Source organism: Solea solea, chromosome 13 (assembly GCF_958295425.1).
Source record: "Solea solea chromosome 13, fSolSol10.1, whole genome shotgun sequence".
NCBI classification, from domain to species: Eukaryota; Metazoa; Chordata; class Actinopteri; order Pleuronectiformes; family Soleidae; genus Solea; species Solea solea.
In genome coordinates, this window is record NC_081146.1 from 18,707,422 (window position 1) to 18,734,224 (window position 26,803).

The 26,803-nt window shown below is 40.2% G+C and overlaps 1 protein-coding gene across 6 annotated transcripts in view; it reads left to right on the forward strand.

Moving 5' to 3' along the window:
* The window catches only part of oxr1a (oxidation resistance 1a), a 125,209-nt gene that overhangs the window by 72,178 nt on the left and 26,228 nt on the right, over positions 1 to 26,803 (forward strand). For 4 of the 6 annotated variants that reach the window (XM_058646912.1, XM_058646911.1, XM_058646915.1 and 1 more), the window contains 3 exons: positions 12,126 to 12,208; positions 22,568 to 22,675; positions 24,254 to 24,367. In XM_058646912.1, coding sequence (XP_058502895.1) covers positions 12,126 to 12,208; positions 22,568 to 22,675; positions 24,254 to 24,367 — 305 coding nt within the window. The remainder of the gene's footprint in view (positions 1 to 12,125; positions 12,209 to 22,567; positions 22,676 to 24,253; positions 24,368 to 26,803) is intronic. The other 2 variants (XM_058646916.1, XM_058646917.1) reach the window with 1 other exon arrangement.

Here is a 26,803-nt window from a genome sequence, read left to right on the forward strand (position 1 = left end):
GGTTTAATGGACAGGCGGTTTGCAGCTCATGCGGAGTCATCAGGCTCCAAGGCTTGGTGCGGGGTAGGTTAATTGTTCGATCTAATTAGGGCAAAGATTAATCAGATGCATGCTCTGCTGCTCTTGAAATGCCACGGATGGCAGTGGGGGTCATTAGCAGTTCTTGCACCTTTCTCTCCCAGCAGCAGTGTGGACTGTGGGGGTGGTTTGTATCTGCAGGCTACTGCCCTGTTCAAGGCCTGAAATGATAGACCTGATTCAGGTAGGGCCCAAAAAATTGGAAGGAAACGTTAAGAAGCGAGGAGTATAAAAATTGTGCTGGCTCCATTTGTGTTGTGTTTTCGTAAGGACATGCAAAAAGATTATTTTGTGTGTGAAATTTTTTCACCATCAATATTTGTGGTTCGTAGTGCTCTCTGAAACTAATCAAACAAACTTCCCCTTTACACTGGCTTGAGCAGTTTACCTGAATTGTCACGCAAGTGCACACATGCAACCAATGCAAAAAGGACTTTGTGAACTTTACCTGGGGCAACGAGGTATTACAGTCTCCATTTACACTATATACTGTATAACTACTGGTTATCACATGACTTGAGGGCTCGGTGCCATCATACGTGGTGAAATATTGTCTGATAATTATTTTTAGTACTAAAAAATCTGCCAGTTATTTTCTCAGTAAATGGGAAGAAGGAGGAAAGTACCTGACCCACAGAAAAATAGATACAGGTTGTTGGCTCTTCCAGTTCCAACAACTGGAGTTGTTTGTTTGAGTTCCTCAAACAAATCTGTCAAACATTTGCATTTAAACTAAAAAAGCCTGTTAGGGAGCCTTTAGGCTCTGTCGGATTTCACGGTGACACAGCTATAAGCCACTGTAGGGTCACTGAGAATGCGTGTCAAAGTTGTGTTCACAAGTTGTTGTTGTTGTGTTTCTGTCAGGGCCAGGGACAGATTTTAAATAAACCACATGATGTGACATGCCACTTCGCTTTCACATGCAGAGCATGACACACGTCACAGCGACATGAATTATCCAAATTAGTTTTCTGCTTTGACTTGTCTATTGTTACTATCACACAGCAATGTCTGGTATTATTTCACCTGGCAGAGACAGCTATGATCTCTGGCAGCTCCACCTGTAGTAAGGTGAAGACAGTAATATAGACTAACAATCATACACATGGTGCTGGGACTTAAAGTATATCTGCTGTAAACAAAGAACTGTGACACCTGCAGCTATTGAAATTACACCCTACAGCAAAGTGTGCTCCTCAGAATTGTAATCAGCAATCACAATCATGTGAGTCTTCTGTCATGGGGCACAGCAAAATTACTTTACAGACCAAGTGCTGTGTAATCTTGAAATGAATTTTTTTTTGTTGTGTTTTTATCAATGTGTGTGACAATACTAGGAAGGCTGTTTTTAGACAGATGTAGGGTTTGCCTTTTGTTTGAAATTCCATTCTAACAGGTTTTTGTTTTGTTTTGCTGCTATGGGTTTCTGTCAGTGCAGTGCTTTGATATTTAGAAATATATTGATGCAAACTACTTTCTAAAGGAGAGTATTTTAATGTCAATCTGTCCTCTCAGCCAAATTCTGTTATTTGCAGATGCTCTAGGATGGTAATTCCCCATCTCTTTTAGATTGTGATCTTAAAAGAAATAGAGCAGCATGTCAATTATGGCTGAAACTTTGGTTTGTTTACAAAACATTTTTCAACATTTTCTGACATTTCATGGACCAAACTAATGGATATAGACCAACTCAGACAAATGTGATCATTACATAATTTGTAGGGACACAAATAGGAAGCATTCCAGGTAAATGGGCAGTATTTAGTAAGTGGAAAGACTTATTATTGTGCCAGTAATGGAAAAAAATGGAAATAAGTACACTTTTCCTGCTTTTTTGAGTCTTGTGACTCCATCAGATTTGTCTGGGGATCCCTCTTGGGATCATAACACCAACATAGAACCTAAATTCATCAAATTAATTCTTAAATAAACCAATAAAACCAAGGAGCTTGTGTTTTTGCCAGTGTTTGCTGGTTTGTTTGTCTATTAGTAGGATTTAAAAAAGCCATTGATCTCAGTTCCATAAAACTTTGTGGGTAACAAGCCAGGGGAAAACCCATTAACATTGTGATGAGGATCCCAGTTTGGAGGCGGAACCATGACTTTTTAACAGAAGTATGGGGTTTTTTCCCCAAAAAAATCTCCTTAATTTCACACCAAACACTGCATGATACCAACGAAAAAATATCTGGCTCATTCAGAGAACTAGAATGACCTGCATTGTTCTGTTGCTTCAGTTATAAGGGCTTGATTGAATTTAAGGGCACTGTTGTGCTTTGGTGGAGGCATGCACTCTACTGAGTGCCATTATAGTTGGGTACTGTAATACATTTTGCCATTTTTAAAAACATAAAAGACGAGCGCCACTCTTTTAATAACATCAGATGATTCATCAGAGCCACAGAGGAAGAGCAGCTTTGTCCTCTTGACATTGAACTCTTCTCTGCATTGCTTAAACTCTTTGTGTCCCCAGGGCCTTCATATATTTATCACTGTTCACATTTACCCTATGGCTGACACCAACTATGCCGCAATTATCAACGTGATTCAGAGAGTGCAATCTGCTGGTTCTCTCAGCTCTGTAATTGGTGATTTCAATCACCTTCATTTCCAGGAAGTCCTTGAGCAGTTTGTATTTGCACGCTGCTTGACCCGTGCGCCATCAAGAGGATCTGTTAAGGGAACATTAGTAGCAGGATTCCCAATGGGAGCGCCAGACCACAACACTGTACACCTGCTATGCTCCCACAAAGATGGATTGAGGGTCTGAACTCACGACTGCTTCTTGACTTTTCAAGGATGTTTTTGTCCATGTGAACTGGCATATGTTTCAGGTGGCCACAGAATCGGACACCAAGCTGAAACCACGTCCTTCTTCAAGGACGTTGTCTTCAAAATGATAACAGTCTATCCCACTAACAGGATGACACATCACCTATTTGGAAAACAAAAAAGGTTTAGAGGTAAAAAATAAAAAAAATAACACGGTAAAAGGTCCGAACTGCTTTAAATCATAAGCTGAACAGTGTTAATGTAATTGCAGCTTTGTTTATTTATATTGTGAGCTTTGTCACTGTCAACATCTTGAGTTTTAAATTTAGATAGGGTTGTTTTGCTGCTCTTTTTAGGCCCAGACAAATTGAATCTCCAGTACTTATAACCTATGATTCTGTTGACACCAGGTATGGTTTTTGGTGGCACTTTTGTTTGTCTACAAAATGAGGTCATGCTCCTCCTTCCTCTTAACATCTGTTAATGTTTGACAAATGTTTGTTTTGACCTTTGTGTTCAATACGTGTCAGTCAGCTCCTCGACAAATCCATGGCAAGAAAACAGTATTCTTTTTTAACTCCTTTAATCCTGAGATTGGAGGCTTTTTTTTATTATTGCTACGGAGAGAGACGATTTATCACGTTGTCCAATCACTTTCCCCATGTGTGATTGATAGTCATGCAGATGAATGTGAGGAGACACTGTCGTTGTTTTTTTTTTCTCTCTTGCTCTCAGCAAAGTTGTCTGGCTGAATGGAAAATAAGCCGTCTGTGTTGGCGATCCAGCCTCTGTTTCTTGTATTCCATTACAGACTGTGGTGAGACGAGGGCTGCACTTTGTGGAGGATTCCACATTAATCATGTCACTGATCGCCTTTATTTAGTCCTGTAGACAGATTTGTTTTTTTCAGAGCCTTTACTTCTACAAAAGTAAAACTTATTTTACAATTAAAGGCCCTGCACTCACAATTGCACTAGTATAACCTGTGAAATGTAAAGGAAAACACAGTTGGGTTTCTTACAGGTCTAAATGTAGGAGTCAGAATATATAGGTGCCTTATGATTTGATTCATTCACGATTCTGAGGGCTACCTCCAATTGTAAAATTGTAGTCAATGCATCAGGTTATCGATGCACAAAGCTAGGGTCTGTATCTTGTTTCAGAAACACTTTCTTATTGTATGTGTTGATCTTCTCACCCCGTTAGAATACATTTTTGTTGGAAAAGCAAGTGTCGTTAGCTGTTCCTATGTTATGGGTGAGAACTTTGATGAGTGGGCTGACTTGATAGGTGGGATGTAGTGATTCCATTTTCTTTCGTGTAGCTTGTTCTTGCAAGCTTATCCAAACCTCGAGACTGATGCTTTAGTCTTTGACAAAGTCAATAGCAAATTATAATAAATTCAACTGAATGACTTTAATGACAGTTTTCAGCTAATGTGACAAAGGGAAAGCCAAGTTAATGCACATGTTGTTATGCCAAAAATCTACATAAACCATACCCTACTTTCCCTCAGTGCATTATGACCCTTAATGTATACTCCCTGCCTGTGCATTTGGCCTGTAGTTTCCTAAAGACCGTCTTAAAAATTGGTTCCTGGACAGGTCTCTTTGCTTTCGGCTCAATAAAATGATCTGATAATGCAGAGTTTGTGTTTCTCATAGCTGAGCTCATCACTTCTCCTGCTATTGATCAGCGCTGTAACCTGAGTGGTTAGTGTTGCTGCTGGGATGCAGAGGGCCAGGGATCCAAAAGATGATGTCAACCAACGCGCTGATGGTGCTATAAAGGTGGATGACTACTATGTATAGATGTACATATGGAAACCTTGCTCTATTTTCTGCCATCTGCTCTCTACCGTCAGTATTCTCATGGCGCAATCCACAGGTTGATTTATTAATCCAGCGTCATGACGCAATAATGATGTGTGGACGTTGGTCGTTAATGTCTCTTTCTCACATCATTTTAGCCACAGCACTGCATTACTGTCATGGTAGGGATGAATTGTTATTGAAGCTACTGCAGGCATACATTATGTGTACATATCATCACAATTGATCTAACGCAGAGTTACACATCAGCCGTCATTCATCATGCCCGGTTTTAGTACTTTCACACACACACTCACACCACAATAAACAACAACAACAACAACAACCTCCACCAAACTTAGAAAGAATATTACTCAAAATGCAATAACCTTATCACCAGAGGCTGGTGTTTAATCAGTGAGCCTACTGGTGTCAGAGCTCTGGAGCGACCTCCTGTTTTAAGCTGCATGAACTATGAACCACTGTGTGTTGCAGGTATAGTGTTATTGTGGAGCACAACATGCAGGGTGTCGTTTTATCCCACTGGTGCTGGTGTCTGCATTTCAATATTGACTCGTCAGCCATCAGCTGCTGTTGGTTCAATATATTGGCCCAACTATTGAATGAATTACTATGAAATTCTATCATCCGTCCATCAGTCCTTGTTCTTATCTTCATTTGTTCCTTTAGCAATTGCAGGAGCTGGAGTCAGTCCCAGCTGACATTGGGGGAGAGGCACATTACAACCATTCACACTCTGCATGTCTTCGGACTGCTATCAAACCTGGGGACTTGAAGAAAACCCAGTGGGAACAGTCAGACTCTACACAGAAATGCACTGGTTGAACCACAGATTCAACCAAGAGCCTTCTAGCTGTGAGGCTCCCCTGTGTCATCTTGTAAAGTACAGTGATTTCCTGAAATTTCCCCTGGAGAAATCTCAAAAAATATCTTGAAATATCGTGAAATATCTATCTAATATAACAACAGACACTCAGTTTACCCACAGGATGCCACACTTATCATTTAGTGCCAACATAAGGTCAAGCTTTCTCTGAATAATGCAGACAGGCTTGTGACTAGAATTTTTTTCATCAGCACTCCTTCCTCTGTAAGCCTTCACCAGGTTTGTCACTATGGAAACAGTCATGTTCATGCTGTCAGAATGTTAATTAAAATTATCATCCCTCAGCAGTCCCATCTTTAAAAGTGTTGCAGTGTAAAGGAACTTTAACCGTATTATCAGCAACCCTGCTGGAGTGTGATCAGCCAACACGGGAGAGTGTTAATAAGAGGGCAGGGCAGATCCAGAGCCTCCTCTCCTGGTATGGACATGCCCACATGCACACACAAATCTGCAGTTCAGCAAAGTTTCCTATAAAAGCTGAGTGGTATAGTGGCTGGCTGGTCCGCAGAGGCTGGCTGCTGTGTAATATAGAGCTGAGTGGTACTGAGAGTGTTGGCAAAGGGCTGTTCCCTGTCACACTGTGTTCTCTGTGTTTAAGGTGACAGCTCCACTAGACCCATGTACTGTATATTCATTACAATGGAAAGGCTGCAGCCTCTGCAAGCATTATAGTAAAGATATACGGCAATAATGGGCTTATATTTGATGCGGGGTAGTTGGACTCTTTCTCCTTTTATGTTCTTATTCAGTGGTCTTCACATTGAGACTTTAGGTTAAGAAAGTTTATATTTGCTGTTGTTGGTTGGAGAAGACACCTTTTTGTTTTCATCACCTTGTTAAGAGGATCATTTCCTTCAATGACTTCCCTGTAATTATATTTGTGTGTGTGTGTTATACTATAACGTGAAAATGACAGATTTTAAATAGTTACGTACGTACATACATACATATGTGTGTAAAATCAGTCCCTGTAAGAAAAAAACCCTGTAAAACTTTGACAGCTTTTAACTAAAATGTCATAATTTACAATATTTACAATAATATTTACAACTTTACATCCCACGTTGCATCCAACGTAAAAATAATATTGAACTTTGGGTAGAAAGTGACACCCTTAGTATCTACAGTCAAAATATGTTAAAAATTGAGTTAGGTTTTGTGATATGTTATGGCTCTTTTGGTGGATATGACAGCAGTTAACAAGATGATCCGTTGGCATCCTCTGTTATTAAGTGCTCAATGTGGATTGTGTCTGTCTATATTTTTGTCTGGAGCCACACAGGCCCTGGCTCCAGCTACAGCCCTCCTGCCCCCACACCGAGCTTGGCCTCCCATCTCTCAATCACACGACATTTATTCTTTCTTCTTGTCATACGACATGTAATTATGGTACACAGTAGATAACTTTCTATTGCACATGAGAAGGGTTCTCAGCAAACTGACTGCAATAAGATTGTTATGTCTATCAAATGACACAGTGTTTAGATAACAGTCCCAGCAGCTTAAAACTAGAGTTTTTGGCTGTATCAGCACTTGTTACTCATTTATTTCATCGAATCACTTTAATTGAAGTCAGAGGTGAACTAAAGGTCATGACTTGGTGTTTCTTTTCCTGATGTTGAATTTTTAAGATATTACTTTATACAAGTATGTGCCAACTGTATAGTCCATGTTGCTTTACTAGCACTATGTAGCTGTTGTGCTTCTGTCAGTCTCCGTGTATCGCAGGAATGTCTCCACAGACGGGAAAACTAAACACAGAGTTGTGTGAATTGATTACATGGATAATGGTTTGTATGTAACGGCCTTTTGTTTAGATTTAAAAGTTACTCAATACAGCTTAAATCCGCCTTCATACCTAACAGAATAAAAAAACTGCCATGAAGCATTGGTTCATTGATTTGCAGTATTGCCTACAACGCTACAGTGCAATTTCTAGACCGTAGTCAATAATGCCGCTCAAAAAGATCAATTAAATAATCAATATTTCGCATTTAAATCACAGTATGGTGTGAATGTGCTCAAATTTAACATAACAAAACACAAAGGTTTTTTATGTGTTGCAAGTGTATTATTTTGCATTTTAGTTAGTAGTTAATATATCCATCCAGCAACTACTAAGCCTCTATCCTGCCTCTATCACAAACTCTCTAACTCTAACTATAGTTCTGCACAGCACCTGTTTAGTATGTCTGTGGTGCAGAGCTCTTGCCTCCCCTACTGTTAAGGGGTTTTCTAAAAATAACATCTGGTGAGGGCTGTATATAGCCAGCAAGCAGGGACAACAAGAGAGCAAAGGGAAACGGGCTACTTGGGTATTCAGTCGGACCATGAGGGAATGTTAGTCATAGTTAGATAGTTGTTGACTCTCCTATTCCCTGTCTTCTTCATTTTTGTCGTGGCTGTGTACAATGCAAAGGGAAACTCCTATATATTTATAGCAGCTGTGATTCATACTCGACAGATTGTGCCGGAACAGTACACAGCCTGGTGTAGAAGTAGGATGCGTTCACATTTGTTCGTAGCTCTCTAAATCTGATTGCACAGGTTCAGGGTATTCTTAGCATCTGATGGTTTAAATGTGTAACTGTGCCTTAAAATGGGACTAGTGAATTTGTGTGTGACTTGGGAAGTAGTGATGAAATGATTAAGTCAGGAGAACATTGTTGCTGGGTAATGACAATGTAACATAACATAGTGCAAGTAATGAAGGCAGAGAGAAAATGTAGCATGTATGGGAACTTTTCCTTAGTCAAGATAAATGATCCTAAACTCCATATGACTGAATTATAGTACGTCATGTACAGAAGAATATTAATTTCCATTCTGCCGTGTTTGAAAATCTCGCAACTTGTCATCTCATGACTCATCTCATAAACTATAAACATGATACAATTTTAACAGGACCGTAATTTACAAAATGGACAAGAAGACCTGTAACTGAGTGATTGAGGAAAAAGAAGTGGGAAGTAAGCTGATTTTTTTTCTCAGAGTTGTATACAAGTTGACTTCACTTAATTAAAGGCTCACAAAATGTTGCGTAGCAGTTAAAAATAAACACATAAAAGCTCAGGAAGAGCCACAGAGGTCCTCTTCTTGGACAGAGGTACTTGTACAGAAACAAGTTCAGCAGATTACAAACAAAACAGTTGCTGTTCTATGAACGAGATCATCAATTTGACTATGACTAAAACCTAAAATGACCTCGAAAGCTCACTCACATATACTCTTTCATTTATATTGAATAAACCTTTGTCCCATCATAGCCAAACAGCATCACACACTAATGCCTGCTGTGTTGGGGAGACAGAAGACAGTGTCCTGGGCCTTAACTCAGCCGTGTTGCTCAGATAGGCATGACTTCTTGTGACTCTTTACATCCCAGATTGGTGAGAAAGGCTTTGTTCTTCCAGACACACAAAGCAGCTCCTTTCTGAGTGAGTCATACAGTCGTCCCATTGTTGTTGTATTTCAGCCCATTAATGAGCCGAATAAAAATTCTGTATGGGAAATGACAACGGTAAAATTGCTTACGCTGTGGTAACTTCTGTTTTACTTGGTTGAACAACAAATTAGATAACTAGCGACCTCAGGTCACTTCCATTAGAAATGTCTCCACTGTGCTGTTCAGCTGAGTTAAGTCAATAGGCTTTATCTAGATTGGCACTGACCACAGACCCATTTTTTCAGGTCTTTACATTGCATCCTCTGCTGCACCTCCTATTGCTCCTGATTCTGCCATTCTGGGTATTGCATCATGCTGTCTCCAATGCAACATCTTGCTGCTATTGTAGAAAAGCAAAGCCCATGCATCTGAAGTGCAAACACTTGTCTACATATTGGTGATAAAACCATAATAAACAAAATCTTAATCACTGCATAATAATCGTTGCAGATTGACCACATGAAACTGCGAGCTGGATCTCAAATGTAGTTTCCTTCTACAGAAGCAGGGCTTATTTAAAGATAACAAATGATCCTGTTTTTCCATACAGTAGGAAGAAACCATTACCTCTGTTATTGAAGATGCCCTGGTTCTGTGCTCTACTGTGTGTCTGGAATGTGAATAAAATGCTCATTTCTTGTGCCACCAACCATGGCGAGGTTTAATTTTAGACCTATCACAGACTCCCCGTGTGTGAATCCCCTTGCAGTTGCTAATGCACATCTTTTATTCTCGCTCACTTCCTCTGTCTGTCTTAGTATCTCACTGTCACTCACTCTGTATTATTTTAAAGTCTGAGGCATATCTCGCATTAACCCTTGCTGTGCTCAGCATTGCGCCAGTAGAAAGCTGTGTAGCTGTGTGAAAGCACATCAATCCGCTTCAAAGGCAAGCCTATCCTTGCAGTCCTGTAGTGCACAAAGTAGATTGACACCTCTGCTGTTTGATTACAGAATTAGGTTACATGTAGTCTGTTGCACTTGCATGGCCTGCAGTTCAACAGAGAAAAAGTGGGTTATATTTCATAACAGCGAGGCATGGAATCACACTCATGACCTGATGCTTCTAAATAGGAACTAAAACACAATCATCCACAATCCAGTCCACTAATATGTATTCTCCCACTGAAAGCTAAAAGGGTCTGGTACACCACAGTTTTTGCTCAACCTGACTCCTTATCCAAGGTTTTAGAGATGCTATAGTTGTCAAGCTGGGTAGTGTTGATAAAATCTAATATAGTATTTCCACAAGAGTGCCTTCATATTGATTGAAATACATACATGTATATTATGTGTCCAATAATGTCGGGAACAATCATTAGTTCCTGACCTGGGGATATACACCCATGAATGGGGATATAGTGTAAATCTAAAGGTGGTGCTGTGCTGGAGAAGCACTGCCATGCACAACAAAGTGGTTTCTTACACCACACTCAAGACGGTGTCTTCTCTGAAAAATACTCATTGGATGTACAGGAGGAAAATACTGCAACTTGTTATGTAGAATTTAAGCAACATTGGAACGTTTTTTGCAGCAATTTGTAAAGCATTTGTCAGTCTGGACCTTGTCGGACTATGAGCTATCCGTCCTTGGAACATTGACTTCAGAAAGTCACAATAACTGTCATTCAGGTGTTGGAAAGGAGTTACACATGTGACAGTTTTATGAACTGTCTGAAAAGAGAGAAATCAGTCCTTGATTCAACTCCTCATATTATATTTACATAGCCTTTCCTGTGTTCCTGCTCCTGTGTTTACCAAGGAATTAAAAGTCCCTAAAATGCTTTAAAAAAAACAACATTTTTGCTAGTTTATGGTAATATGGTGAGCAAAATCCAACACAATATTTATTCAATATCAGTATCACAACAACTGTACTTAAGATTTCTAGCTTCAGACCGCATTTCAGGAACACAACCCACAGTATCATCTTCACAAGGCTGCTGATATTTACACCTGCAGCTCTGGTTTCTATTCCCCCTCATTTTCTGGCAGACAGTCCTGAGCCCCAGAAATAGCAACACTGGTGTATGACTCATGTTTTTGAGCTATCTGGGATGCCTGGTGAGAAAGCCAATAATACAGGGATTCATTAGTTATGTCCAATGCTCAGACTAAAGTCAAAGACCAAAGTCAACCATTTTTCTAGATCTTCTCCATCCCCAGGAGTGTCCTTCCAGTTTCTTTCATCTACCACCATATATGTTTCTTGTCTTTCATCTAGTTCCTTCAATATTTCATTTACCTTCTTGTCTTCATCCCTACCCTTCTCCCATTCTCTACCAGGTCCAATCATTTCCATGTACCATCCCCTTCTTCTCTCCATCTCTACTACCTTCTCAAATTTGGACCCTTAATCACTAACAGTTACCTGTACTTAATCTGCTGCATGCCCCAGGCATCTTTTACACCACGTGGTCCTTACTTTATATTCCCTATGTCTTCCAGAAAGTAGGAAAACCGTTTTAAACCCTTAAATGAATCCTAAAACATTTGTGTCTACTGTGATTACAGGCATTTCATGCCTCCACTTTCTTCTTCTTCTGCTGTCACATCCTCATGCAATATCCCCTCATTACCCAACCAACACACAGCACTGAACCCTCCCTTCTCCTTCACCCACCCTCTGGTTCAGCCCCCACTTTCCCTCTTCTGCATCTCCAGCTTTAGCCTCCCTGCTTCCCTGTTGAATCCATCCTCCTCTTGCATCTAGCATCCAGAACGGCGGTGCTCTGATGGAGGTCACCATGGTCTCTGTCTGCTGTGAGAGGAAACAGGGGGAGGAAGGCAAGGGGAAGAGCTTTCAGCGGCTGTCATTGCGCCGTTTGGTGGGCTCAGAGAAAAAGGAAGGGACAGTGTGATAGCGAGTGAGAGCGGGAGAATAGAAGCAGAGCGAGGAAGGGGGGGTGAGAGAGAAGAGTGAGAGAGAGAGAGAGAGAGAGAGAGAGAGAAAGTGGTCCAATGCTCACAGCTCACATCGCTGGCTGGCTGGCTGGCTTGCTCACTGTTGACGGATGAGCTGTCTACCCACGGGGCTGGGAAACGGCAGCTTGTGACAAGCTGGGGAGAGAGGAACATGAATGTCATGCGTACCTTGCCTCGCTTGCTTTCAGATACCGGCCAGAAGAAGACCCCGGAGAAGAAGGATGGGAGGCGCATGTCGTTTCAGAGACCTAAAGGGACCATCGAATATTCTGTGAGTAACACACAAGCAACTCAGCTGTTTATGGAATTTATGTTATATGTTTAAGACACATCTCTGCTCTCGTTGCTGCTGCTTCTGTGTGTATGTCTGCTGCTGCTGGTTTCTGTAGCTCTGACAAGCACCAGTAATATTCTTGCTGTAGCTGTTGTGTTTGTGTGTTGTGAAGGAAGTGCGTCTGACCATGCTTGATAGCTCATTAGTTAGGGGTGAAGCCCATAACAAGTGTGCCTAATTCTCAACTGTTTACATAAAGATGTATGTGTATATATCCATAGGTGCAAGGTTGCTTATGGAAAGCTTATGTAAACAATGCATGCTCTGCTACAGACTCCCTGTACAGGGACAAAACACCTAGCTCCATTTTGCATGTTGACATTTAGGAAGGAGACTTAAACTGTCGCAGCTCCTTATGTCTCCTCCAGTCGGACCAGAAGAGGACAGAGCGGCACAAGAGCTGGCAGGACATGTATTTGTTTTTCCACTCATTCTACATGCAACGCATCGACAAGCATTCCACCACAGAGTCCACTCTGCTTGCGAATGACCTTCCAACTGCGTTGTCATTTCCACTGATTTAGCTGTTGTAGAGGAAGGGGAGTTGAGACACAGAAATAGACGAAGAGACAGGAATGCTCTGGTTCCCTAATATGAACTGAAAAAGCTGCCTGTCTTAGCTTTGCCTGGTTGTGTTCTTCAAATGACCCTCAAATCCAGCTGCAGTCAGACTGCCGTTCCTTGCCTCTCTCTCCGTGGCAACAGTGAGGAATGTGATTGCTGTGGCTGAGCTCCGAATGTCTGCCTGTCTGCTGGGGAGAGAGAGAGCGAGGATATGAACAACAACACATAGTAAGGGGGCTTGAGGCCGGTGAGAATATTTAAGGCAGTATTACCCAGCTCCTCCTACACTTTAAGTGTCACATGACTGACAGTGTCCCAGTGATTGAGCCACAACTTTATCTTAAACTCATCTTCCCGGCTTGTCCCATAGACAGCAATGTTTCCTTGTCTCGCTTTCCAGCAGATAAGTTTATAATCTATTTCCTGTCACCTACAGGAGAAAAGAGGACTTCATCTTTTGCTGCCTTATCAATACTATCTCCCTCCCCCTTCTTACTCCTCTACCTTATACACAGGTTTCTGTCCGTCCCTTTCTTTGCATTGAGAAATAACATGGAACAGCTACAGCCCATCTGCTTAGACACTGATAACACTAGCCCATTTAGCCAAGTACAGCCATTGGCTGACCTCCATCCAATTTAAAAAGTGTTTGAAGTCTCTTGGAACAACAGAGATAGATGATGAGAAGGAAAGATGCAGACAAAAAGCAGCACAGAGGTGAGCCGTGCAGTGGGTGGGTTGGCTCGCTCTTTTCCATAAACCGCACGAGAGGGCAGCCAGTCAAAGTCAAACCAGAAGGAAGGAAGGAAGGAATGAAAGCAAATGCAGGCCCCACACATCTATCTTCAGACATGGCATTATCCCACTGTGTACATAGATTCTCTAGTTGGACTGCCAGTTTGGTTTTTAATGGAGCATTTTCCACATTCCCACATAAGCTTTTAATTGTGTAGTTTTGAGTTACTTCGTTACTTAGGTTGAAATGTGATCCTAAAATATGGTGAGAAGGTTAATCAGAGATTGAACAATGCAAGAGACAAGAGCAGGCATAATATTATAAGACAAGTTTCAGGCAGGTTAAAGTTTAGGCAGATTATTCTGAGGGGTCTCTTTGCTCGTTTGTCCATCCGTTATCCACCACTTATCCTTTGAGGGTTGTGACAGTGGGCATCTGCTTTGAGTTGATCATTCTGTTGCTTTGGTAGACTGGTGAAATGTCAAAAGGTATTAACATCCTTGGCAGGTAGGCAGAACTTGGCATAACATTGGTACTTTCAGGCTTATGGTTAGGTTTAGGCTTTAGAGTGAGCATGTCACTGCAACAGACATGCACTTTTCAGCAGGCAGAAAGACCTTGGAATAACACCGTCTGTGTGCACCTTGACCTCCTAATTTTTCAATGTCGCAATATGGCACCAATTACCTTTTTGCGTGTTCAGTGTGTTCATAACAATGAAACCATAACCAAAGGTAAAATCTACACTATGACAGACTGGAATTGTTCTTTATTATTGAGTCATGTCTGGTGGATCTTTGGTCTGAACCGAGCTAGTAGCTGCCCACACTCCCTCTTATTCTATCGCAGTGCTCTCAGCAGAAATGGCACAGCAAAGTTCTCTTGGGTTTTTGTATAGTGACACTAGAGAGCACTTTGTAGTAGGAAGTGCTGTCTGCATTTTTCTTTTTAGGCTGGTAACAAAGAATGAACATAACATATATTAAACATTGACGTTGAGGAAGATTGGTTTGATGGAGCAATGTGAAATGTCTGAAATTACACCACTAATGGTAATAAAGATATTGCTTTATCAAATTGATTTGATTTGATTGAGCCGAAGGGAAGAATGCCTTATTTTCATTTTAAAGTAATTGCTTTAAAATGTATCTTAAACTTTATTGAACCCAAGTACTTTTAGTCTAGACTAAAGATAATATTCTGTTTTCTTGTTCTTCTGTTTGTTTTGCACCAAAATGCATTAAAGGCATTAACATGAAGTCTGATTCCTCTTATCTCAACAGCAGAGGGCATGATCTTCTGTTTAAACCAACATATATATCCTTAATATAATAACCTTGTGGACAGCCATGTGAAATGACTCGCATGTAACATTTTTAGACACGATACAAGTCGTTTCGTTTATGTCAAGTTTAGCAAAGGAGCGCTGATCCACTATAATGGCCAGAGAAAACAACACAGCACAGCATCACACACAATCAGCTGCTTTATCATCATTAAGTGACGGCTGGAAAATGGAAAATACCAGCTAACTGCGATATCAGCTCTTTATTCCCAAACTCTTCTGAATTGAAGTCAGAAATGTACATAATACAAATATCAATAGTGGTATCGTTTGTCCAGCTGCATATCGATATTTTGGTATTGACCAATGACTGACTTGTAATTTAATACCGGTTCCTGATACCCATCCCTTTGTGATACTGATACAAATTTGTTATGGTGGCCATTACAAAATATTGAGGTTTAATACCCAGCGGCAACAGAATGTTGACACATAATCGGTGGTTTTGCATATGTTAAAAATGACGTACACTACTGCACATAATCTCTAGTATGATCCAGATGTGAACAAAGTGAAGGTTGACAAGGACAGAGCAATGGTCAGTCTTTGTCACTTGTCTGCTGCATGAATGGAACTCTGCTGGGCTGAGAGGAAGCACAGTATACATACGAGCAGTTGAATCACAGACCAAGCACCAGGTGCATGTACAGTATGTGTAATGCACACATGGAGAAATGTACACATCAGTGGCATTCTTAACTCTGTAACCCCCCCTCCCCAATGATCGGTCACCCTGATTGCATTATTTGCTGCGGAGGAGGAGAAGGGATCTCTCTGTTTCAGTTCTTGATTTGGGCAATGCAGAAATGATTGTTAGGTGTATTTGAATGTGCATGTCAACAGCCCACACACTTCCCTTTCAGTCAAAGCATTCTTATTTAAATTGCTATTGCGTGTGCTTCACCCACACGCCTGGAATTTCAACATGTAACTGTATTAACAAAATGTAAGTTAGACAAACTGAGAAATTATTCGGCTGTTATCTGCTTAATGTGTGCGAACAAAGATGTTTCCTAGGAAAATGCCTTTCTGCATTGTCTTGATACTTAGTGTTAGCAAAGCCTGCATTCTGTTGGTGTTTAGAAAGGCCAGCAGTGACAAGTCTGTCGCTTTATAAACTTGGTCACCAGTGTGTGTCAGACTTTCCATGCCACATCCACTGCAAATGACCTACGAGGCTATGCCTTTCCCCAGTTACACCATTCTGTAACATTCACTGTCCTTCATGTTATTTGCATGTTTAATTCATGTAAAATTCTTGCCGACACCCATACCATGTGAAGGAAGGCAAATGTTCATTCAAAAGAGTATCATATTATTTTCTATTTTCGCACAATATACAGAATGTTACATCACACAGCTTGTTTTCAGGTATTTTAAAGTGCATTGTGTCAGTGTTTAAATCTTTGGATGTTTAGAGCTGAGCAGCTGCTCATCTTGAATCAAACTTTAACGTTAGCTATAATTAGCTTACAAACTAGACTGTTTTTTCAGCATTGTTAAAAACAGCATAGTAGATCCTTTTGACCCCTCAAAGTCTTTCCAAACTCAAACACTAGTTTAGGTTTTGCATTTTTAATTTACCTTGCTGGTTAATATCTATTGTAGAGTTATCTTGGTTCCCAATTTTTGTGAGTCTGTGCAAAGGTTATTAAAGCCTGAAGCAGTTAATTCAGACCTGACCTATGGAAGGGATTTATGAGAGCTTTTAAGTGAGACAACATTCATGTTCCCCCTGTAAGGGACAAAATAATATGATTTTCTCCCCATCATTTATAGTCTAAATTTAGGCCTGCAAATGATCAGCAAAGATGTAGTTCCACAGAATACACATGCCATTAGCCTAATAACGACAACGTCACCATGGCAACTGTCATGCTAAAGCTGGGCTTCATTCTTCATTGTAAATTGAGAAGCGATGGCTGCTCTGATAAAGTATTATGGGTGATTAAACTGAACACGGGAGTTTTATTTCCACTTTGATGACGGAGTCAAAGCATTATGTGCTTATGTTTTTTTGTTCACTCTTTTCCACTTTTAATTTGCTCCTCGTTTTTTTTAAATGATTTTCATTAAGGTGGCCAGGTTCTACGTTGATTAACCAATGACCTGTGAATGGTTATGCATATCTGCATATTAATCTATCGAATAAGCCATAGCTCTGAGATTGCATTTTACTGCCTTGACTGACCTTTTGCTGTAGCACTCATAGATTTGTTCTCATGTTCTACTCTTAATGTGCTTACCAAGATGTCAGTGGACTCTTAAATGGAGCTATTAGTCTCCAGCCATCCAGCTGACTGCCCTTGTTGAATCTCTAAACATCCTTTTCTGTTCAACAAGGTGAACATTAGCAAGGTGTCAGTCATTCAGTCAAGATGGCTGCCAGGGCCTTCCTTTACCCTTCTCCTTGGAAGGACGGACCTTAAGATGAAGAAGCTCAATTATTCATCCCCATTTCTGCATGAATAATGGGCATTATTGATCCAGGGAATAAGAAGATAGGGTTCACCTGTCATTAGTGGCTGTGATCCTGATTGCGATTACGATGTCTTTCTCTCCCACCCTTCTGCTGCTGCCAATGTGTCAATAACAGGTCTTTAGCAGTGGGTCACATTTGCATGTCCCCTGTACTCTGCTTCTTAATCGAGTTGGAGATGGCTCCTTTTACACTACGATCAATTAGGGTTGGTGGAGTCGTTTTAAGGTGCCCTGATGCCTCTGTGACATGCTAAGCTTAGTGTGTTACTAATTATAAGTGAAAAAAATTAAACTTTGGATTCAAATTTATTTAGTGACAGAATTGGCACACAACCTTTGGCAATGTTTATTTCATTGAACACCAGACAATTCTACCCACATTGATTGGCTGAGCTCCTGATGCGAGATATCACAGCAGTTATTTGACATGTTATAGATTAGGGTAACCATAGCAATGTATGTAGAATAAAAAGATTTGACAACAGGGTTCCAGCAACTGTAAATGTCCCATAGATGTGAATGTCCTATAGGTTGGCTTTGTACTTAGCAACATAGGAGCTACATAGCTAAAAATAAATAGATAATTGATCGGATGGTAGCAAATAGCACCTAGGGGTAATTGATGCTCTGTGCTGCCATAGAGCCACCTGGATGAAAGGCTCTGACACTGTAGGACCCCTGCTGATGATTAACTCTTTACCTTCACTAAAATATACAGAGCAGCTTATTGTGTTATTTATGTATAATGTACAAGGATATGAGGTCACAAATGCTAAAATAAGGTTTTTAAATACTTGAGTGGGTTGAATGATGATCACTTATGACGCACCACAATACCTTCTAATGTGTAATATGGCTTTATTTACAAATAGACTATCACCTGTGTAGAGACATGCAAAGTAGTATCCTGCTTTTAACTAATTAGAGAAATGACTAGAAGACAAGCCAGAGATTCTTCAGGGGTATTCAAGTTTTTCACAGCATGGTGATAAGAGTTAATTTGTACCTCTAAAACTAGAATATGGTGTTGATAATTGGGGTACTTGCATGTAAATGCAGCAAGAGCAATTATGGAATTATATGAAACTTATAAACAATATTTAAACAGCATTAAGACAAACCAATAAGGAAATGAGGTAGTAGCAAAACCAATGATAATAAAACATTTAAATTAGTACGGTAATGCCTCTGTGCTAAAATATATTATAATAACACTATTCACAGGAAGCAACAACAAAAAGTCAGGACAGTTGGCTAAGTTAAGAGATGATTTCATAAACGTTCACAAATATTGGTTTGTGCTGTGATCCCGCTCTACTTGTTTGTCTGTCAATAAACTCCTGAACTATCCCTTTAAGGGATAACAGAAGCTCATGTTTGATTGAATGATTAAATTAAATTCGAGCTGATGAACAAGTGAGACTCTGAAGGTATCAAATAGCATTTTGAAATGTGAAGGTTGCTTTCTAATTTGATTTGCTTCGAGAAGGGTTGACATTTAATCAAGCTGCACTATTGAATCAGCTCAATCAGCAAAACAGCCGTTATTGTGTTTCTACACTTTGACCCTTCAAAGTGATATGTGTGTGGACCAGGTAAAAATACATTAAAAAGTAGTTTATAGCAACATTACTGTACTTTCTGTTGTTGTGAGTTAGATTGTGGTCGTCAAAGGTCACTGTGATTAATAATAATAAAATAACAGATATTATTCAGTCTTTTTTTTTATCATGATATGATTCATCTTTAGTTCGAACTTCAGACTTAAATATTGTCCATCTACATCCACTTAAAAGTAGTGTTGCAGTGCTGGAGCCAAAAACTCCAATTGTTAGGACTCATGACTCAACTTTGTTTTGAACGCTGATCACTCTCACACTTGGACGAGAACAATTACTGCACTGGGGACATATTTTGTTAGTGTATTTTGGGCTCACAATTTGGCATACGTGTGTGAAGTAGTACTATGTTGACACTGCTAAATCACCCTGTCACGTCGAAATTTTACTTGCCAGTCTTACAGTAGACAATTGTGTTCATTTGTTTTTGATGTCTACCTTATTAATGTGTGCGTCAACTCAAAGTGGAGCTTATTTTGGGAAACTGACTCAGATTCAACCATGATGACTCAGATTCATGTGATGGGGATGCAACTTGGACTTAACTCCAACTCCTCTTGGTGTCTCTGGCTCAAACACTGCTGACTCGACTTGACTTGACAATTCCGCTTCTTCGACAAGAATATCCTGGAAAGCCAAACAAACTCCACCTATCTTTGCCTTTTCTACAAGATAGAGACAGATTTTTATTTTCCTTTCTACTTCAGAGACTTGCTCAACATGAAGACTTGGCAAATCAAACCAATGCTTCCAAACCACTTCAGTTTCCCCCACCACAGTCCATAGTAGACAATGCATTCCCTCTGTCTTTTTTGTTCACTGTCACCAAACAGAAAGGCACACGTTGCTGAGTCAGGGAGACCAACAGCGTGACTGACTGACCTCAGCTGTGATTAGTTTGTTCCCCGAGAGGGCAGGGCATCCAAACCCAGTGTAACTCACAATCTGGTCTTTGGTCACCACTTAGGAACCTCTCAACCCAGCCTTGCCCAATGCTTTCAAGTCTAGTGTTAATCCCCACTCCATTAAGGAAACGGGAAGACTTGTAAGATGTGTAGGAAATAACCCGAAATTGCAACAGTAACTCTGCAATTACTTTGAACACTTAATGATTCACAAAAGCAGCAATCTGTAGAATATGATGTGTACAAGTCAGGACAATATTTAATCTAAAATGCTAATTTTATACACATACTTTAAGAAATATTGCACCCACGAGATTTGAAAATTGCAATAGGCCATATTACAATTTTGATAGAATTTCGTTGAATTGTTCAGCTCTGGTCGCTGATAATTAGGCTTTAGAATTGCTTTTTATAATATAACTATTTTTAGTACACTGTCCTCTAGGCATTGGCAGTGTTATTGTTATTCATCTGTAGTAGCTTTGTTTGGCCCCAGCATATTATTTGAATACAGTGGTGTATCTTACCTAGTTCCACTTAAGCACAGTCGCAAGTCATACAAAATGACTAGAACTATGGGCAAACTTAATTCTTAATTTTTGTCGATTTGCAACAGATCCAAATAGAATTCACAGCCTTTAAGTCCCTGGGTTTTCTGTTATTGGGGTTATAGTGAATGTGAATGTCTTGTGGTCTTGCTTCTTTCTGTGTTTGCAACACTGTCCAATACTAGTGTGTATGTGATATTTACCTTGACATGTCACGCGCTAATGTGCCATTTTGTGAGTCTTGGTTTCCCTTAGTCATTCACCTGTCTGTGACTGTGTCTGTCTGTCTGTCTTTCCTGCAAGGTTGTTCTCCTGGAAACAATCCATCATGATATGAATTTAGAGAGTCACGCACACACAGAACGAGAGCAAGAGAGATAGTCCCATGACTGTTGCACAAACACACAGTGCGATTATCCTGTCCTAATTATACACAGCTTGGAGTCATCTCTGCCTGTCTGGTTCTCAGGGGTTCTTGCCGTGAGCTCTTTTTATCACGTTTGCAGCGTCTCTCTTTCCCTCTCTCTCTCTCACACAGACACTTCCTGACACGGCTGTCATCCTTATTCGGAAGGTAGAAACTCCCATTATACTACATGGTTAACTAGTTCAGACACATGGAGCACATCTCTGTTGCATAAACTGTAACTGGTGGAGACAAGCAGCAGCACCTGTGTCACACTGTGATTCAGTGCAGCTGAGCACAGGGAGCACCACCAACAACAGCAGCAAACTGCATTAAAAATAAACCAACATGGTAGCAATGTTTCTTCTGCTTGCTTCTACCGTTTTGAATAAGTTTATTGTGATGTGAATTAGAAAAATAATCAATGACAGTTTTCACACTCGGTTGCTAAAGGCGGATCCAGCCGAGGATTGTCGTTATTGTAATCTAAATATTGTTGGTACGAAAGTACAGTTTTGATAAACCCAACCCACTTGGCTAGTGTTGGCTAGGCCACACCTGTCACACATGTTCATCCACATAGCACATGCAGTTCACAATGATGTGAAACAATTTGGGCCTTGAGTTCATACAGATTTAACAATAGCAGATGACAACTGTGCTGCCGCCATATTTTATGTTTAGCTGTTGCTAACTGAGTGCTAATATTAGCTGAGCTGGTAGAAAACTTGACATCTTAATATTTCTACCACTGGCTGTAGAAACAATATGCATGAGATGGTTACTTGATACTGTGAGGAAAGACTGAGGCTATTCAGCCAGTGATGTACACGATATACATTTAGACACTTACAACAACTGTGCATTTGCTTCTCGCCTTAGAGGTAGGTATGGTTACCTCTTGAGGTAGTTAACTTGTGTGGAATGAAATTGATATATTTAAGGTGAAAGGTCACAGCTGAACTTTCTGGAGCCAAGAAGAATATTTTCTCGTTTCCAAAGTAATGCGTGTTCATACCGTTTAAATCATAGCAATGGATAACCGTAAAATGCTGATATCTGTCAGACTGTTGGATGGAGATGATGTTTTGACCAGGAACATGAGCCAAGAACATGGTGACCTTAGAGAAATGGAGGGATGTCAGCTGTTTTATCACAATAACAGGAAAACATTTGGAAATAATTCCTAATAACTCAGCAGTATTTATTGCTGCTTTTATAGTGTAGACAGTTTAGTCAATCCCCTCTGGTGTTTTTGGTTTGGAAACCATACATTAAAACATAATTTTTAATATAGCCAACTCCACATCAGTTCGATGTATGGAGAAATGCAGAGCTGGAAAGACCTGCAGTGGTTAGTGGATGTTGCTAAACCAATGGTGAGGTTTTGTGTTATTTTCAGTTTTTATTTACTACATGGTTATAATTAAGAGGTGATAGACTTGAAAATAACCAACGTTGCTACATGCCTGCTGCTGACATTTGTGTACACACCCTTTACCTGACAGCATACTTTCACAAAAGATCCAAAAAAAAAAGAAAGAAGGACAAATGAAAACCTTGCAAGTTCTAATTGTACAGCGCTGCTTCTGTCTCATGCCTTCAACTCTTCCCTTTACAGCTTGATGGAATTTCCCTGAATATGATTCAGGAGTATGATTTCTGTGTCCTCTCTCTTGTCTTATGGTCCAGGTGGAATCACGGGACACGCTGAACAGCATTGCGCTCAAGTTTGACACCACACCCAACGAGCTGGTTCAGCTGAACAAGCTGTTCTCCAGAGCAGTGGTGCCTGGCCAGGTGTGAGCCGTCGTGCACGCCTTCACTGACAGATCACGTCATCAATGTCCCACAGCATCTTACATCTACAGCAACCCACTCACGGCACAAGTTCATTCTGACACATTTTCATTGGTTTGCTTTGATCCCACAATCACTTGCTAATCTTCTGGTTTTGAAATAGAAAGTTTCTGGAGAGCATCACATGCTGCAAGTGCGTAATTTCACTGAGACTTGCTAAATCACTAACCACATCCCTATAATCTGTATTTCCTGTTAATTACAGTGTCGCTTGTCCCATTAGAAAACAGTTAATTGCAGAAGACCGACTCTGTTTCTAAAAAGGTGTAATAATATACGTGGTCTTTAAATTCTCTCAAAGATGCCTTATTTCCGACAAGATGTCACAAGTTACCCATTTTAAGCCCGCTCAAGACACTGCCAGCTTGGCCTGGCTCTTGCCCTGCTTCATGTTTCTCATTTCATTTTCCACAATAGACCCAAATTCTAAATCTGTTTTAGTGGAAAAACTTCCACATTGATATTTTGTCGCTGTATTTCCCAGCATCCAAATTATATCCAGACAAATTGAGAGAAGCAGCGTTCACCAAAGCCACTGGCGTCACTCCTCTCGGCTCTCGGCAAACAATGCTGAGTTGGGCTGCGTCCAAACAGTTAGGGCCTAGAGAGCTTTGACTGAACCATCATGTCTCATATTTTTCCAAGTTACACACAACAAAAAACAATCATATTTGCACCTGATGTCCTAAGTACAGTAAATGTACTTGGGTACTTATTTGCTTTCTCTTTTAGAGATACAGTAGGTGAGAAGATCAATGTCACTCTCATGTCTGTGCGCTGAATATAGAGCTTCAGCCAGTGCATGATCAGCTGTCTTTAGCACTTGGAAACAGGAAGAAACAGCTCGAGGCTCTGTAGTCAGACCAATAACAATAACATGTTGATTAATGAGCATTACAGGTGTTGGTGAGCAGAGTGTGTTCATCAACAGTACCATGGCTGCTTCCTACCTTACTAACATATTTGAGAGTCACATCAATCTGCTCATCAATCTCTTAACAAGAAAACAGATTTGTTTAAATATGACTTAAATAGCTTGTAAATCCCCCACTTTGCCACTACATTACACAACAGATGGAAGTGAAATTAACACAGATGCACACATTCCATCAATACATACCACAGCTAATGAATTGATTTGAACTGATTAGCAAATGACCCACTTATTTTATAAAGTGATGTAAATGCAGGCATGACAAATTCTGTTTTTCTGATTTCCTTAGGTTATTCAGTTTCAGATCGAGTCATTTTCAAAGGCCATGTCCACTATTTTTGGATTATATAGGATTTCTGATTAACTGAGCAAATAATCCACGGATTGTTCTGTATGGCTAACGGCTTTGTTCATACCCCATGAAAATCATCATATACCCTGTCCTCATCACTGTTAATATTTACACGTTTATGTCTTGTTATTTGCCTTGTCAATTTTATGGTTTGACTGTGTATGTGTATGTGTGTGGTGTCTTTGCACGGTGGCAGTGCCTGTGTAAATACAAACTCGGATTGTGTTTGCAGGTTCTGTATGTTCCTGATCCCGAGTACGTGTCCAGTGTCGGAAGCTCCCCTTCCCTCAGTCCCATCAGCCCCCTGTCACCCACCTCCTCAGAAGCTGATTTAGAGAAAGTGACGGTATGTTTACCACAATTCCAATCAACAATCACATTGATTTAAAAAAAAAAAAATGAGGATATTCTCCTACTGACGTTTGCCGCTTGGCTGTTTTGTGAATAGTTAGGAAACGTGACATTTTGTGTTAGCCTCAATAGCCTTCTACAGTATGTTATCGTTCAGCTAACTATCAGAGAGTGTATAAGCTGAACATTGAACAACAATTATTTGTGCAGGGCAAGTTCAACATTGTCAATCAGAAGATTCTCCATCATGCTAGATTAAATATAACATCTTTTTTCGATTTCATTTTTGGAAGTTACTCGTCGGTTAGGCGGGTGACCGATATTGATTTATTCTCCAAAAACCATTGTTTTCTGTGTCTGCTGCTAGCTGGCCATTATTTAGGCTCGACAAACAACTTTGGTCTTTACACCCTGATAAGAATGCACAGTGGCTCACACACAAATACAAAGCTCACCACCTTACACACACTTACACCAAGCCATTCAATGCTGATTTATGCTTCGACCAGTGCTGTCACATTTTACAGCTCTGTTCACCCTAAAAGAGAACATCCAGGATGCCAATGAATGTGACATGCTGTCAAGGACAGCAAAGACCGGACAAGGTGCTATTGAAACCTGCCTTGTATTTCCCAAGGACAGGATGGGAAGAAACGTGTGTCTATTGTGTGCACTTTTATTACAATCAGGCACAAAGGGGCATGGATTGCTTTTTTTTATCATTGACCATCTCTTGTGTCAATTGCGGTGTAAAATATAGATGTAGTTGATGTGACACCTTGAGGACATTAAGTCTCATAAACTTAAAATGTGTCAGTGGCAATGCGGTCTCTCAATGTGGTCCTGGAAAAATAGCAAAGATGTAGGAGGTGATTATTGTGTCTAGACTCAAACAGACAAACAATGCATATGTATATGTGTGTATATATATATATATATATACATATACATATATGTGTGTGTGTGTGTATATATATATATCTATATATATATATATATATATATATATATATATAAAAAACAATCAGCAGCAAAACATGATAAATATTATTTAAAAATGAAATCTGTAATCTTAACTTCATACTATGGGTTTTATTCCTGGACTTGTGTTTGGCCATATCTACATATTGACATAACACCTTGTCCTCCCAGCTTCAGAAATGTAGCATGAGGTTGGCTGCATGTTGTTTGTGTCAAAAAGCTTTCCAGTCTCGTTCAGTCATTCTAAGCACAAGTATGAGCCATCTCCCTCAGGTATTGTGTCTCGAGCACCTGAATGAGCCCATCATTAAGCACCACAGTGGTCCCTTAAGAAATATGGCTGTTTTCTGATCTCCATGGAAACGGACCTTGTTTTGCTGTCTTTTGCGAGAAAATGGATCCCACTGTCTCCCCCCCTTGCCATCACTCTCACTGCTGCTCGGCTTTAGTGTCGGCAGCTTTGCTCCACAAGCTTTCTCCTCTCCATCGACTCTAATCTCTGTCTGTTAATTTCTCCACAGCCGCCTAAAGAGACGGGCCCCATTCGCTTACTACTTATCTATGTAGGTCACGTCTTCAAGAACAGGAGCATATTCCATGGCTCTTGACAGGGTAGGATCAGAGAGGGGGACTGTGACTGCAGAGAAATTAAACTTTGAAAAGTGACGCCATGTCTGATATTTAGAGCAGCTAATGAATTAGGATGTGTGCTCTCCCAAACAAGCAGCAGGCAGCAGTTATTCAAGCAGGGGAAGTGTGCTTGGAAGGCAGAAGGGAAGGAACATTACCTCACCCAATGTGTCAACTCTGAATGCATTTGTCGAGGCGACTGTCTATGCATGAAAATGTGTGTCTCTATCTGTCAACCCTGCAAGTTAGTGTCATTCCATCTCTTTTTTGTGTGTTACATGATACTTGTATTGAAGGAGGCAGCATCCAGGTGCCCTTTTCATTTTCAAATCACAGGAAGGACCTTAATAACTCTCTCTGCTCCTTTTTGTTTTCATTCTTTCTCCAGAATCCCCGGCATCTTTTAATTACAGGCCTATTTTGGTGCTCGGCAGACTCATCTCCATGAGGATATTATCTAAATAAATGGCTCTGGGAGGTGTACTGCCGTAGAAATGCAACAAGCAAAACAAACTACTATAATCCTGAACAAGATGAGTTTTCTAAAGAGAAACTCATCAACTCAAATATCCTGACAAACAATCAAAGCCATTAAACATAAGAGCATTTATACTATAGAGTGTTCCTATCATTCATTTGCAGCAAAGCTGAAATATTGTGCATTTGTGTTTTTTTATTCAAGGTCTGTTAGCATTCATGCAGTTGTAGGCTTTGGTTTTCCATAAAAGAAAGCCAGAACAAGATGAACCCTAGAAAATACACAGTGTGTTGTATATAGAATATATAGTAGTTGTTTTGTTTTTCAATCATCTGAATTCTC